At 49.3% G+C, this 12,374-nt stretch overlaps 5 protein-coding genes across 5 annotated transcripts; 3 read left to right on the top strand and 2 right to left on the bottom strand.

The window, feature by feature from the left end:
- The first annotated feature begins 550 nt into the window (after positions 1–550).
- Positions 551–1,000, top strand: BT62DRAFT_937285 (uncharacterized protein). The gene has a single exon (XM_043187288.1). It carries the CDS (start codon positions 671–673, stop codon positions 935–937), a length of 267 nt encoding a protein of 88 aa, XP_043034733.1. The 5' UTR covers positions 551–670; the 3' UTR covers positions 938–1,000.
- A 3,178-nt stretch (positions 1,001–4,178) lies between these two features.
- BT62DRAFT_546045 (uncharacterized protein) lies at positions 4,179–6,230 on the top strand. The gene is made up of 3 exons (XM_043181337.1): positions 4,179–4,181; positions 4,237–4,324; positions 4,378–6,230. The coding sequence occupies exon 3, from the start codon at positions 4,378–4,380 to the stop codon at positions 5,989–5,991; it is 1,614 nt and encodes a 537-aa protein (XP_043034732.1). The 5' UTR covers positions 4,179–4,181; positions 4,237–4,324; the 3' UTR covers positions 5,992–6,230.
- A 9-nt stretch (positions 6,231–6,239) lies between these two features.
- BT62DRAFT_956078 (palmitoyltransferase AKR1) lies at positions 6,240–8,843 on the bottom strand. Its single transcript, XM_043188359.1, has 7 exons — positions 8,706–8,843; positions 7,944–8,654; positions 7,634–7,892; positions 7,451–7,584; positions 7,270–7,397; positions 7,106–7,218; positions 6,240–7,052 (listed from the first exon to the last, which is right to left on the bottom strand). Exons 1-7 carry the CDS (start codon positions 8,823–8,825, stop codon positions 6,358–6,360), a joined length of 2,160 nt encoding a protein of 719 aa, XP_043034731.1. The 5' UTR covers positions 8,826–8,843; the 3' UTR covers positions 6,240–6,357.
- A 1,150-nt stretch (positions 8,844–9,993) lies between these two features.
- On the top strand, positions 9,994–10,731 carry BT62DRAFT_1011813 (uncharacterized protein; the record flags this gene model as incomplete). The annotated part of the gene is made up of 3 exons (XM_043177829.1): positions 9,994–10,448; positions 10,506–10,650; positions 10,705–10,731. 3 exons carry the CDS (start codon positions 9,994–9,996, stop codon positions 10,729–10,731), a joined length of 627 nt encoding a protein of 208 aa, XP_043034730.1.
- A 721-nt stretch (positions 10,732–11,452) lies between these two features.
- Positions 11,453–12,264, bottom strand: BT62DRAFT_1046250 (uncharacterized protein; the record flags this gene model as incomplete). Its single annotated transcript, XM_043178477.1, has 3 exons — positions 11,453–11,700; positions 11,756–12,045; positions 12,102–12,264. 3 exons carry the CDS (start codon positions 12,262–12,264, stop codon positions 11,458–11,460), a joined length of 696 nt encoding a protein of 231 aa, XP_043034729.1. The 3' UTR covers positions 11,453–11,457.
- Positions 12,265–12,374: the final 110 nt, after the last annotated feature.

Below are 12,374 nucleotides of genomic sequence, written 5' to 3'. Positions count from 1 at the left end.
AGAAGGGATTTTGTGAAGGGCCTTCGTCCTCTGCAGTACATTGACCCAGGAAACCAACCGGTGAGTAGTGTGTGTCCGCTTCTTTTATGTCGCTATCCAAACTTCACGTTCAATAATGGGACAGCAAAGCTAATGGCGATCCTTGGTTCTGAAAACCCGCAAAAGCAGGACTGCTGCCCTACGTTACTCTCCTCATCATTGGACTCCTCGAATATGTCAGATCCCACCAAGGTAGACAACGGACTCGTCATCGTAGAGCGAGGTGACCAGAGCATCGTCCTACCTTAGCCGGCCTTCTTGAAAAGATCATTCTCTGTATGTTGATGTTCCTTCTGATTATCGGTCCGCTATCTGACGTTGCCTACGTATGGACAGTCTTTTCAAACTTGCGCGAGCCAGTAGCTTGATACGGCTGTAGCACTTCTGTCACGCAATCACTCCGAGGACAAGAAGGACGAAAAGTGGCGCATCCCGAAGCAGTATTGAGCAAAGATGCAGCCACCCTTCCTCTCCGTGCAAGCGCAACCATTCTTCCGCCAAGTGTGGGGATCTGCAATATCGTACTGGCGGTCATCGTCTGCGCAGGAATCTTTATGGCGTGCGTTATTCTTGGCTTTTGTGCGTTCCTCGCTGCGTCACTGAGTGACTGAATATTGCTTAGTTTGAAGTGATGGTCCGAAGCGACGCTTATGTAGTCACGGCGTTTCTTTCTTCCCTGCTTTGTTTGCTATGTGATCATATTTTCATTGTGTGTCATTCTCCTTTCGTCAGCTCTCAGAGTTTTCTGGAGGTGGTGAAGATTATTGTCCATCTCCCACCAACCCCATTTTATTGTCCTTGTGATAACGCGGTTCCGTCCTCGCTTTTGGAAGAACGTAAAACGCATCACTGGGAATCTTTAGCCTCGTATGCTAGTAGATTGGATACATGGGCATAAATTCCCAGCCAGACTTGGTACTCTTGTCATGATACCAAGGCGGGAGATGTTCGTTAAGGGTTGAGCGGTTTGATTCGAAGAAAAAGCTGAAACGAATCATTTTTAGGTATTGTGACCTTGGATCATTGGGAACATCAAGCTCGCCTCAAGCCGGGCATTTGCTTCTTGCCGGTAAGATGTATCCCTTCGTATCATTTTTAGTTTGAAGTTTCACTCATATGTCGATGTCTTCATAAAGTGGCGCATCATGGGTTTTTGTTGAAAGCGGCACCGGCACTTGGCGTCACACGGCCGTGGGTGTCCGACGTTCGTTCGAAATACCCGATTCTCGCTCCAACTTGCCCCACAAGTCCTTCCGTTGTCTCGCTGTCCATTTATACGGTCGATTGAGAATACGCAGCACCGGGGATTATAGTATCGATGACCCCCAAGGCCCGATGCGCATAATAATATTGACCAATCAAATGTTCTGCCTTCGAGTTAATATCGGCAACATGACTGGCGGTATTCAAGCTCTTGGCAGGTTCCGCAGAGAGATCGCAACCTTGACCGGATGGAGAAACAAATCGATTGACCGTGTGTATGAATGGCTTCGCGGATATATTAACACTGGGGTGCCGCCACTCACGGGTAGCACTCGAACTTGACACTGCTCTAATAGGCTCCTAACGGCCGAGAGACCCAAGCATTCACGATGTCGTCACATTGTATCCTCCCGCCTCTAAAGCTTAAAGCTTATGTTGTGGCGAAAGAAGGAGCAAACCCCGAGTAGGTAGGTTCTCATGGATGGAGCTCCAGGATTAATGGGACTCTGTCATCCATTCCTCTGCCTCCGTGTGGAAACAGCGAAAATGTGAGCGCTCCGGTGTTTTCCCGTATCTCACAGGTACCGAAATCATCTTCTGGGGTCAGTGCATCATGATGTCGTGTCGGTCGCCTGGAAATCTCGCGGAAGGCAAAGCACACAGATTTGTTTCGATTCGTGGAACAGCCGCGCTGGAAATACGAAGAGTTGGTAGAGAAGCGGCGTTCTTCGCATGCGTGGACTTGGGCTATATGGCACAGCGGGACAACGCCTCTCCTCATGCTCCGTAATCCAAGACAATACTGCCGCCACCGAGGGTTCGGGGGTAATGGTATGATTCGAACGCGATAAACGAAGTGCCTTGCCTCCGAAAGAAGACCCACCACATGGTCGTACGACATTCAATGAAGAAAATGAATCGAGCATGATATCATCGTCTACTCAACCCACGGTCATGATTTCATCAAGCTCAGCTGATATCACCGTGGGCCCTGGTGCATCGGCGCTATCCTTCGCCAACATGGAAGCGACGCCACAATAGGATAACGCGTGTCAGCATTGCCTGTGGGAGTATTAATCCCGGCCCTTCCCCCAAAGTTCCTGATCAACAATGACATTTCCCGGCTCCGGTACTTGACTTGCGACGGCGATTTTAATACTTTCGTCAGAGCTGGAGAGAAAATGGTAAATACAAGCTGGCAGCCGGGGGAGAGAATCCTGCAGGATTTTGTCGCTTTCTGCGAGAACAGCCGGGGCTGCGTAACCGTACCTTTGCTACACTCAAGAGGGGAGTACTTGAGACCGGACGACTTGTGTATCTGGCTTCAAGGATGCCTTCACATGCTCGAAGGATATACGGTCCGATACCCAGACAGTTGGGGGTATGGGGTTCTCCATAGTCTGGCGATGCGCTGTGGCGCAGAAATCTTTCGAAGGGTTACCGGGTGAGTCCACAAATACAATAATGGATTGGCACATCTCCAACTAGCAATATGTTCAGCGAGCCGATCGTTCCTGTAAATACTGATGACGCGGAAATCTGCGAAAGCTGAATTACAGGTCACTGATGATTGACACGGACCGGTACCGCGTGAACCGAAGACCGAAATGACAGTTCCTTCAAAACGAGAAACGCCACTTGCCCTGGCGACGGTATTTCAGGACTGAATCTTTACGGAGAGCCAAGAGTACCACTTTGAAAAAGTTCTCATACCGTATCTCTGCGAACACTCAGCTGACGAGAAGCTGCTATAGGCAGTCCATCTCATTCCGCCAAAGGCGGAATGTCCACATAAAGGAAAGGTACGGCATCCCGCCCTGGGTGCGTAGATGGAGAGTCCCGAAATTTCATTTCGTTTCATAAGTTCTGCCACCGTAGATGCGGATCTTAAGGAACTGCGTCAGCTTCGATGAAATACGATGCCAGGAAGGGAAACGTTCAACTTTGTTATCGGGAACTCGGGATACAGCGAATAACGACATCGGGCGCCTCAACCGGTACAGCTTTGTCTCGTCTCTTGAGATACAGCCAGAAAGACGCTCGGTAAAACCACACGTACGTATGTTTGCCACACTGACTTTTTTTTTTTTGCTGTAAGGGTTTCGGTGATCTTTGGCCTTTTTTGGCGAGCCGATTCGGTCTAGAGGAGCTCGACAACTCTTGAAGAATTCCTTGACTGGATGATAAGTACGCGTGCATAGGAAAAAACTCGGAAAGTATGGCAGATAAGCGCACGAGGCCAGGGAGGATGTTCAACGAAGAAATGTTCGACGCTGGAAGGTACTGCTACAGCCCCATTTCAAAGACAAGATGGACTGATAGGGTCGTACTACCCTCATAAAAGTTCGGCATCTAGCATGGCGGCGGCGCTGCCGAAAAAAGCGCACAGCTTGGCCCCTTCATCGAATACGACTGCGCCAAAGCGTGGAAAGACGTCTCACCGTTTCCATAGGTTCTCGACCAAGCTCATATACATATGGAATCGCTGGGAAATTCCGTGGCCCACGAGATAGACATATGCGGCTTAGGGTGTAATGACATTCCGTTGGCCTCAAAGCCATGAATGACAGCAAACTTGGCAAATCCGAGTCCCACAGTGGATATTTCCCCCCAGCCAGGCCATTGGTTCGTTTGTATTATATCACAAAAGGAAGCTGCCAAAATTGTGGCGTTATTGGCGCCGCCGTGCGTACCAATAATCCCAAGCGTGCAGTGGTCGTGTGGTCCAGATTGAGTGGCGGACTCGGAGTACCTGGTGTCAGCTTCCCACGTGTGTTCCCGATCAATCGGCGATTCGCGACCCTGGCGCGACCTTCATATTTTTATGCCTGCTCTCGTCATTGATGGGGCTTAAGGCTCCCCCCCTCTCTCGCTCTCTGTACCATACAGCGTTCCGCTTTCGAGCAGTGGATTTCACTGATCCACCCTGGAATTTTAATGTTCGCATCTCCCATATTCTTCCTTATAATACCTCTTCCTCACTACTTCCTGCAGACGCGTCTTATCTGGCTTATCAGGTACCGGAAGACCCTGGAAGAATATCTACAAAGTTGGATGCTGATGATCTTATTTAATTCTTAAGGTGAGCTATGCTTCTGTTAGACTTTGGCAAATCAACTGAGGTGATTTCTGTAGATGTTCGACTGTTATTCGTGTAACGCTTGCGGCAGTCATTACGAACCTGCTCCTTGCACTCACGACATATTAATCCCGGACTCTTTATACGCGTTTTGCAGCACTAACGACCCACCTCCATTGTCTGAAATTCCCCACCTCATGGACTTGCAACAAACCGTTCACGCTGCCCAAGAAGAACTCGAATTCGAGATACGCCGCATCATGCTCAAACTCAATGAAAAACGGAGGACCTTACAATGGCTCTCCAACGACCTCAAATCAGTACTATCCCCTATCCGCCGACTTCCTCCCGAAATACTCATGGAGATTTTCCTGCACACCAACTGTCTCCGAGTCACCGACACCACAAGTGATCCCTGGATCCTCAGCCACGTTTGCAGTACTTGGCGTACCATCGCCACCGTCCACTGCCCCGAACTCTGGTCGGACATCACCATTACCCCTTCCTCCTTCCGACGCAAAGACCCTTTCTCCCTCGTCCAAACCGCACTACATCGTTCCGGTCAACACGACCTCTTCATCCAATTCCGGGATGGCGGTAAACAAAAGTCAAAACGGAAAGCTGTAGCGACAGTGCTGTTCTCCCTGTTGGCCCTCGAGTCCAACCGGTGGAAGACTGCGCAGCTCTCCTTATCTTCCGAACGCTTCGGAACGCTCTCGACCATTCGTGGCCGCCTCTCACGGCTATCCCAAGTAAATTTGACCTACGCCGGTGACGAAACGCCGCCTCTGCATATCGACGCCTTCGAGATGACCCCCCGGCTCGAGTCAATCTCCATCGAAGGATTCCAAGACAACGACATCGACACCCTCATCCCCCTCTCCTCACCAAAACTGCGACAGTTCCGTGATGACCGCGAGCTCGGAGATAACGCGCTCAACGCCCGTCTATTAGCCACCATCCGACACTCTCCCGCTCTACAGTCTTTCCACGTATATCACCGAAATCGGTTTGATCCGCGTTCGACACTTCCTGTCACGCCACGCATCGAGAACGCGTCTCTCCACACGCTGCAGGCTTCCGAGGGCGCCTTGCTCCGAAGCCTGCGCCTCCCAGCCCTCAAAACGCTCTGGCTGGGCACCGACGAGAACAACTGCATGCTGCCATGTCCGGACGATGTCGTCCCATCGCTGCATGTCCTCATCTCTGTCTCCCAGTGTTCCCTCACATCCCTCATCCTCACACAAGTGTCGATCAGCAACACTCCGGACTTCATCCACCTGCTCCAGCTGATGCCCCGCCTCGAAGTCCTGGAGATGTCGTTCATCTTCTGGCGCGACGAGTACGACAGCACCATGCGGTGCGTCGTCGAGGGAATGATCGAGTGCTCCCCCCCAGCTCGTCAAGCGTTGCTCCCGGCTCTAACCGAATTTTCCATCGAGGTATCAGACGCCACAGATTCCCAAGGCGTTCGGTTCATCGACGACGTGTTCGTCGACATGGTGGCGAGCCGATGTAATAGTAGCAGGGCATATGGTGGTGCACCAAAGTTGAAATATGTACGAGCCGAGATACGTAGTCCCGCTCCCCTTCCCCTCTCAGCTGCAGCTACGAATCGATTGAAAGAACTATTTCATGATGGACTGGAAATCACGATTCTTACTATGTAACATAGTTTTTTTTTTTTTTTTTCCCTTTATGATTAAAAATATACCCGCACTACTCTTTTGGACACGGCATCCTAGGTGGAGATCTATGAAGAGGCTGAGCGGAAGGTCGCCAATCCCCATTTCCAATGTATCACCCCGGCAAAAGACATTTTTACAATTATCATGTCCAATGTGAATTGTCGACAAGTCCGGCGAGGAGTCAGTCATACGCCGCAGTAGTGATGACTCCCAAGATTTTATTTCATGGCAATTAATATATCCAATCAGAGTTATTCGAGGTGAAGATACAGATTGGAAGCGAAAGCTTGGTACTTAAATGACAGCGTACATAATTCTGTAGAAATTTTAAAAAGTTTATACAAAGTACTATACCTGGCTTACAGGTTCGTACGCACCTCTACTACTTCCGGCTCTCCCCATGCCCAACCCTAACCCCATGAACAGTCCCTTCCTACTGTTCCTCTTCCCCCCAGGTTCGTCCAGCTCATCCTCCCTCTCTCGCCTCCTCTTGGCCTCCCGGAATCCCTCTACAGGTACGTCGTACAATTTATCATACTCCACTCCCAATTCTCGCCCAGCTGTCCAAAAGTCCTTGCAATTGCCCCACATGCCTAAATCAAACGGATTACTAGCTTTACCCGCGCGAGCGAGCCCGTTGACCGCCTTGCCTTTCGTAAACCTGTCAAAACCGAGAAGGTTCATCAAGAACCCTCCGGCCCGATGTTGATGATCTGGTGGTGAGGAAACGAGCGCGGTATCCTCCGTGCTCAAGCCTTGATGGCTGTGCCGATGCCCCATCTGCCCGTTCATGCTCGCACCACCTCGGCCACCCATGAAGCCAAAACGGCCCAGGTTGGACACTTCGAGAGTAGTCATCTGTCGGACAATCTGCCAGATCTGGGAAGCGAGCAAGACGATGGTCCAGGAGAGCTGAAGAGTAGCCCAAGCGGCGACCGCGACGAGGAAGGTGTCATATGATGTTATACGGCACAGGTCTGCGGTAAGAGGACATGAAAGAGAGATGTCAGCAGGGTCCATGGAGAGTGGTATCGTTGAGAAGACTGAGACGTAATTATTAGATTCAATAGTGCGGAAGAAGTCTTAATTTACCTACATCGATAAGCGAGATAATCGAAGGAGATGATGCCAATAACGAGCATCAGCACAAAGACAACAAACTGGCGATGGTTATTGAAGCCGACGCAGTTCCAAACCCATGGACAATGACTGTAAAAAGACAATCAGACGATGATCCTGCGACAAAAAGGGAAAACGTACTGGTCACTACGGGCGATACACCGGTCACATATCCGACAATGCTTTGATCGCAGTGGCTTACGAGCCATGCATTGTATACAGAACGTTTGACCATTTAAATGGCCCTCAGAAGCAAGATCTTCGATAATCTGTACAAGGAATGAGGAACATTAAAGGCTATGAATCATGGGAGGTGACTCGCCGCTTTGAGTTCTCCGTCATTGACTGGCTTAGGACACGTTCCCGGATCCAGCATGACCGAACGGAAGAAGTTGTACGTGCACAGGCCGAATGATATAGCAAAGGTCAAGTGTGCAAAAGCGTGTGACTGCGTTTCTGCGATTAAGCATCAGCTTCGGTTGAAGAAACGAAGGAGGAAACATACGTTGTACAAGTCTCGTGAACCAGCTGAACAATACCCATACCATCGATCCGAAGATGATTCCAGCAAAATATGGCGTCTGTTGCACGCTGTCTGTATACGTGTTGTTGTTGAGGAGGACACGCGTGACTATATGATGCATCCCAAAGAACTCGGCCATGGCTAAGAGGAGGCCAGTATACCATGGCAATATCGTGACGGTCATGAAGATCATGTATAAGAACATTGTCGGAATCATAAATATTGCGATTTTAGTATTCCGCTACGACTTGACAGTAAGCCCAAGATATTCGAAAATAATCACAATACTCACCTCGCTCAATGGTTTCGGCTTCTTGATCCCATACTCGTTCATACCTCCTTCTTCAAGCGCCCTCTTCCATGCCCCAAGGCTCTTCAGCTCCACTGCCATCTCTCTTGGTGTCCGTCCCTCCCCGTCTTTGGCCGCCAGATCTGCACCTTTTTCGACCAGACGCCGTACGATGACCCGGTTCGCCCTAACCACCGCCCAATGCAGTGGCGTCAATCCCGCATCGTCCTTCGTATTCGGATTGGCACCGTGTCTTAACAACAAATCGACGGACAGCGCGTCGCCTTGATACGCCGCCCACATGAGGGAGGTGTGTCCCTGTGAATCACGCGAGTCCACGCCGATGGGTTGATGAAGCAAGTACAGAAGTGGCATGACCGACGATGAATGCGTGACGAGATGTAGTGAGTTGTAGCCTTGCGAATCGGTAATGGTGGGGTCAGCATTATGAGATACTAGCAACTGGATCACGTAGAGGTAGCCATTACGGGCGGCCCACTGCAGAGGGGTAGCAACTAGGTCTCCACCTAGCGCATCGACCTCCGCGCCTTGCTCGAGGAGATACCGGCATGCTGGTACTTGAGCGTTTATTGCCGACCAGTGAAGCGGAGTGATGTTCTGGTCGTCACGGTCCGTTGCTGCCGCCTTTCCCGACTCAATGAGCTCTTTGAGAAGCTGCACATCTCCTCGCTGGGCTGCTACAAAAATATTGACCTGTATTACACGTTAGGCATAAGTTTTTCGAGAGAAAGTGCTGTGTTGCACCTCCGTATTTGTTGGGGCCGCCTCTCCAGATGGTGAGAAGGACATATTCGTTGCAACAACGGATTCCTGATTTACCAGACTCGCAGATGGCTCAGCCTTTCTGCTCACTATATCCTCCATCGGCACGGCAGTGGTAGTGGTAGTGGAAGGGAAGAAGGTGCAGTCGCACAGCCATATTGGGTTTCGTCATGTTGCCCTGCTGACGTCAGCATGATGAAAGCAAAATTTGTTCATCCCGATTACAGCCCTCCAGGCTTGTTGCTCAGCGTTCAACCATCAAGGTCTTTGAAAGGCTATCATAACGCAAACTGGGATAGCTGCTATCAGAGATATCTTTCGTGAGCACCCCCGAATGTTCTTCAGAATCCCAACTCGTTCCGAGTTCGACCAGGATGCATGTAATTAAAACGAACTTGAGGTTCAACCAACCCGAGAAATAGAGGACAGAACAGTGAAAAAGATAGAGGCACTGAACTATAGGTGAATGCATCTTCCACTGTATTACCATCGGAACCCGAACCTCAACTCACCTTATCGTCCACTGCACAGGACCTTAAACTACTACGACTCTCGGAAATTGATATCCCGTTGTTGAAATCACTGATAGCATCTAAGCAACATCTTACTGCTCCTCCGAGGAAAAATATAACCACAGCCTTTTATATCTCTCGAACAGTGTTTTGTTCGGCGGCAGATAATGCTTGTCTTTGTAGCAGGCGTCTAGGCTTATTCCCTCCGTGTGATAGCAGGAAGTCGTGACTCGGATGGTACTACGGAACGGCCGCAAGGTAGATGTTCGAAAGCGGAGTGCATTGTCATGACAAGTGCTCCCATGACCCCTGGAATTTTTTAAGCTCGCGGACCGCCGCTTTTCCAGGTTCTCGCTGCTCTCATCTACTAATAAACTACATAATTGTCTTGGAATTAATCGCATACACTCTCCAGTGTCAAATGACCACGTCTTGTGCTTGCAGACGGCGCAAGGTCTAGGAATACCAGGTATTTCTACATACCGAGAGTGACAATTACTCCTGTTTTACAGAAGAACTCTGTTCGGCATTACCTCTGCCAAACATAAGGGATCAGTCAAGTTAGCTTTCGAATTCGAGCTCAGGACCCATGGCCAGAATATCTTTGAAGATCTCGTCGCCATGCTGTATCCCCATCACCATCGGTCTTCTTCTTTTCACCCACCATGTATGACCGCAATGAGCATCCTTGGCCTCTCAAAATTTTGTCCTCATTGAGCGTCTGGTGGTAAAATTCCTGGAACATAACCTTCCGAATTATGACGCTTGAGGTCTCTTCCACCCGTATCATAAAGAAGGGGTCGGTTTTTTTGTATGCTGTTATGTGGCGATATTTAACTCGTCGTGTCGTACTTTTTACCTCACAGGATTTTTCAAGGGTGGTGTCCGCACTGTATAAAGCTCGTGTTTTTGATATCCAGAGGGCTATCACCTCCCCTGCTCTTCCGGAGAGTATGCCTCTCAGTCGATCGCAAGTCTCGTTTTCGCTCCTCTTTCAATTCATCTCCTTGCTCTTTGTGTCGCAGAGCACGGTGATCCAGTACACGCTCTTCGTCATCGTCCTCGTCGGCTCTTTTCTCTATTGGGGTCTTCCATCGCGAGCCCTCTGTCTCCTCATCGCAGAACTTGATGCGGCGCGGGACGAATTTCATAACAACCTCGAGAAAGGACTTCTGAAGAGCATCAAGAAGGCTCACAGAAAGCGTTACCAGATGTAAACGCCGCTGTTAATCGCTCTCTCCTTTTTTTGCTGATTTTGCATTCATCCTAGGTTAGAAGAAGCCGTCGCTGAGCACGCGAAGTCTTTGGAGTCCTGCGACGACCTCTTCAAGGATGTGAAAGCCTTCTGTCTAGGACAAACTGTTGCGCTTTATTTGTGTCTGTACAAGGTGAAATATTTTAGAATGCAAACTAAAGTACGTGGTTTGTCGGTCTTGTCCACCTCTTTCATCTTGATTGTGATATTCTAGTTGCTGAAACGGCGACGTGGCATTTAAACTTTCTTTGGTGCGCCGTTGCTTCGTATGTCGTTTTGACGGTGCTGAGAATCGAGTCTATTCTTGTCTCAGCCACTAAGGAAGGGGTACTGATCATTGCCTCATGACCGTAGAGAGCGCGTCATGCGGTAGTGAGCAATATTCCTTCCATTTCTTGGTCTCGGTCCATTTCGTTTCTATTTGTCTTTTCGTAAGCCTTCTCTCTCTTGTGGTCCACCACCGTCAATTTACTAAATAAATCCACAGTGCGTTTTTTTATACTAAATCGTCCTCACCTTTCGATGGTTTCCATCGTGTTGTCTCAAACTAGGTTCTATCTGTAGGGCAAATAACACCGGTCATTGATGAGCGCTACTCTCTGCGCTCCGCTCTGGCCGATGCATCTTGCCATACAGGCCGTAGAACATATCGATCTTGGACAAATGGAGTACTATTATTTTATCACGCTCAAACACGTTACAGACTTCTACCGATTACAAGAAAGGGTGGAGCCAATAAATGTCACTTAGTTTCAAATGTTTCAATGGGACTACCGTTTGTCGTATAGGATTTTAACCTCCGTGTATGACCGGTATGAGGAACATCGCAAAAGACTGATACGTCACGACGGGCCTCGACGGCGTTTTCCTGAAATTCCGCTTTTACATTTCACTTCCAATCCCCTGTCCAAATACATTAATCAACGATCAGAATACCTTCGACTTTCGAGACAATAGGTCGATCAAGTTATTCAATAGCCCCAGTAACGAAGATACGGTTCTGTTTCTCGGAAATGAAGGCTTGCAGCAACAGGGAGTCTGGCGCTTCTCCAAACCATTTCAATTCTATGTTCGCCGTTTCATAGGCGGCAGAGAACCGTATCCCGCGCTTCTTCAAGATTTCCATGTCGTCGTCAGGGCCAGGAGACTGTCGCTTGAACTCCCATGAAGGAAGTCTAATGTTGATCTGAATGTCGGAAAAATCGAGACACTGGCACATCCCGGTCATTAAATGTGTGATTCACAAATGAAGAAAGGTAGCTCACAGCATCGTACACCCAATCTTTAGCCTCTTCCTCGCCTTTAGGGTAATGGTTGGCTTTGATGGAGGGAATATCATTCATTCCCGTGTCCAGCAACACGATAAGAGATGGGATAGTTCCAGGGCTGACCCGGATAGACACTCTGTCGGTACCATCTTCATTTTGGTGGTACAATAATACGCTTCCATCCTTCTCCGTTCTCTTGTCAAGTACAACGAAGAAGCATGGATGATAGGCGTTACTCGTAGTCGAGAATCGCTCCAAGCAAAGGGAGGCGAGCTCCTCATCGTCCACTGTGTGATTCGCAAGGTCATATAATCCTCTCGGTGGAGCTTTTAGTGGGACTCACTGTGGCCGAAGCTTGTTGTGACATACACGCAAATCACATCATGCCACTCCCTCCCCTTCGCGCACTCATCGTCGAACCTCTCAATCGTACCCCGCCTTATTCCTGCGCCAGCGAATGCAACTATGCTGGATTTTTCTGCACGTTGGGCATCAGACAGAGTCATGGTTGTAAATCAACTAATAGGAGCGACCCTCCTTGCTTGTTTTACCTGTCGCAGGTTCTGATCGTAGTCCTCGATCAGGAAGGTCCCTGAGAATATCCATACAACTGAAT

This window comes from Guyanagaster necrorhizus (assembly GCF_019112545.1).
Source record: "Guyanagaster necrorhizus MCA 3950 unplaced genomic scaffold BT62scaffold_40, whole genome shotgun sequence".
Classification (NCBI taxonomy): Eukaryota; Fungi; Basidiomycota; class Agaricomycetes; order Agaricales; family Physalacriaceae; genus Guyanagaster; species Guyanagaster necrorhizus.
The sequence above is the reverse complement of the archived record's forward strand: the minus strand, read 5'-3'. Positions and strand labels throughout refer to the sequence as shown.